General features: G+C 37.0%; 1 protein-coding gene across 4 annotated transcripts in view; it reads left to right on the forward strand.

Annotated features, from left to right (window-relative positions):
• Window positions 1-1021: 1021 nt before the first annotated feature.
• cep89 (centrosomal protein 89) overlaps window positions 1022-2587 on the forward strand; it is an 88425-nt gene continuing 86859 nt past the window's right edge. For 3 of the 4 annotated variants that reach the window (XM_047364014.1, XM_047364016.1, XM_047364015.1), the window contains exons 1-2: window positions 1022-1280; window positions 2169-2275. In XM_047364014.1, coding sequence (XP_047219970.1) covers window positions 1239-1280; window positions 2169-2275 — 149 coding nt within the window. In that variant the 5' untranslated portion in view covers window positions 1022-1238. The remainder of the gene's footprint in view (window positions 1281-2168; window positions 2276-2587) is intronic. The other variant, XM_047364017.1, reaches the window with a different exon arrangement.

Raw genomic sequence — 2587 nt, forward strand, 5'->3', positions numbered from 1 at the left:
TCGTATCATGAGCTTTTTGAAATACTAGAAGAAAGCACTACCAGTAAACTGAAAATATGTTATCATGTTGTTTAGATAATGATCTAAAACATATGGCCAAATCAACACAGAAAACGTTCACCACACCCAAAATCATCCTTCTTCTGTGGTCATCTCAGCCCCCAGACCTAAATCCTACAGTACCTGTGTGGGCTGCTGAGGTGTCAGAGAGAACCGGGACTTTGGATGCACTAAAGACATCATACAAAGACAAATGGTGCCAAGATTTTGTCAAAAAACTAGACAAAAACAATTATTCCCTATTGGTGGATTTTTCCTCACTGATTAAATGTGCATAAATTATTTGTTGGATTTTTCCCAAAAAGTTTTTGATGAGATTTTGCGGCTGCAATTAAAGATGGATCTATTTCAAGACTTCTGCACATATGAACCATGGGTGTCAATAATTGTGGGTAACACTGATTACAAATAAGAAAATGCTCTAAGCAGCTCTTATTTTCAAATGGAAACTGTTCCTTAACCACAGGAAAATGTATTTTCAGCACTGATTTTGGGTCCACATCTTAAAATCTCCAAATAAAACTGATATGAAGACCTCAGAGCTCTATTTGACTGGAAGGTACAACAGTTTTGACAGGTAAGGTGGTGACATACCATTTAAATTCTTAAAACAATGAATACAATTTTAAACAGAGTTTTAAAATAGACAGACTGCTAATGTAGGGAGTCGAAAGCAGGTGGAATATAATCACTGTGTTTTATCTGTCAGATTATACGTTGCTGGTCACCAGTCACTAATCTTTGTTTCTTTCAATCTTTGTTTCTTTCATTCTTACGTACGCAGGGTTTCAACAGGTCCCACGTTTGAGTCATTTTTTTTTTTATAGGACACATACGCCCCCTGCTGGACAAGCGTTATAGACGTCGTTGCTAGGGAGTCTAAAACTGTCTCTGATTGGCTTAATGTAAGCAGCGCAACCAATCCGTGCTTCTTTTGCAAAGACGTGGTCAAGCGTCTAGATACGACGGATGTTAAATCAGTATCTCTTGTTTAATTTAGTTAGCTTGATTGTTGGAGATTGTTTTTGAGAACAGAAGACTGATTTGAATCATATTACAGCAACAGAATGGCGTTTGCATGTTTTCAATGCAACTTAGCGAGCAGTCAGTGAAGTCTAGGCGTTAAAGAAAAGCTTTCCGTCAGGTTATTGAGCTAAAGGTGTATCATTTTTTTCATTATGATGAAATTTAACTTCAGACGGGAGAAAAACACGGAGTTTGTAAGTTTTCCTTGATTCAACACTATGTCATTGTTTAACTGGGTTGATATGTTATTCTGCCTATAGCTAGTATCGCCTTAGTCCCGGGTTACTTAGCGTATAGCGCCTAGCTGAAGTGTAATCATTTTCATACAACTTCAAAACATTTTTGGTTTAATGGCGGAGTGTCTGAATTTGTTATGGCGCACTTAACAGCTAAAACAAGTAATTTGAGAATTTATAGCGCCTTGCCAAATTATTGTGGCTGCATGCACAAAGTTATAGATAGATAGATAGATAGATAGATAGATAGATAGATAGATAGATAGATAGATAGATAGATAGATAGATAGATAGATAGATAGATAGATAGACAGATGGATAGATGGATAGATAGATCCTTCACAGAACTGCTAGATATAGACTGAGAGTGAATTGAGCACAGGTGGACTCTATTTACTAATTGATTGACATTTAAAGGTTATTGGCTACGTTTGATATTCCCTATTTTAGAGGTTTCATTGTAGGTGGGCTTTATACAAATGATCATCACATTTCCCATATTATAATTTAAAAAGGGTTCAAAATCATGTGTGATTTCTGCTCTACTTCACAGTATGTGCTATTTTGTGTTTTATCTCACTGAAAACATTGAGGTTTCTGTTTGTAACCTGCAACGTAATGTGAAGGACTTTTAGTGTGTAATTGCAAGTCATAGTGGTGTTGTTACATCTACATCCCTCAAACAACAGCTTCTGTTTTTCCTCCCAGTTTCATTATTGCAATAAAATGACACTGATTGTTATTTTATTTACAAGTCCCCAACCTCTGTACAGAAAGAGTCATTGATGTGTTGGACTACCTGTGTGAGACAGATTGACCCTGAAACCTCTCCCCTGTGTTGTGTAGAAGCACATAGCTCATGGTTTGATTCCTTCTGCCTCCATCGCTCCTAAAGCAGCTGTGCCTCGTACTCCTCCCCCCCAAAGCCCCGACCCCTCACCTGAGAGACATAGGTACCTCCAACATCCTCACATATTTCACATCATTTTCTGTTATTTTATTACATTTGTACAGTCACTACTGAAATGTTGTGGACTGACTGTTATCACTATCCAACCCTAGCCCTAACCCTACATTTATTGGCACCCCTGGTGAAGACATGCTAAGAGCTATAAAATAGTCAATCTTTTAGTACAGTATCACAATCTCCCTGCAGAACTGAATTTAAACAAATCCCACTGTGTACATTTATGCAGTATAATAAAAAGAAAAATCACAAGTTCAGAAATTTCAGTTTTATTTTTTTATTGTTTTATTTGTCAGGG

Source organism: Girardinichthys multiradiatus, chromosome 4 (genome assembly GCF_021462225.1).
Source record: "Girardinichthys multiradiatus isolate DD_20200921_A chromosome 4, DD_fGirMul_XY1, whole genome shotgun sequence".
Lineage (NCBI taxonomy): Eukaryota > Metazoa > Chordata > Actinopteri > Cyprinodontiformes > Goodeidae > Girardinichthys > Girardinichthys multiradiatus.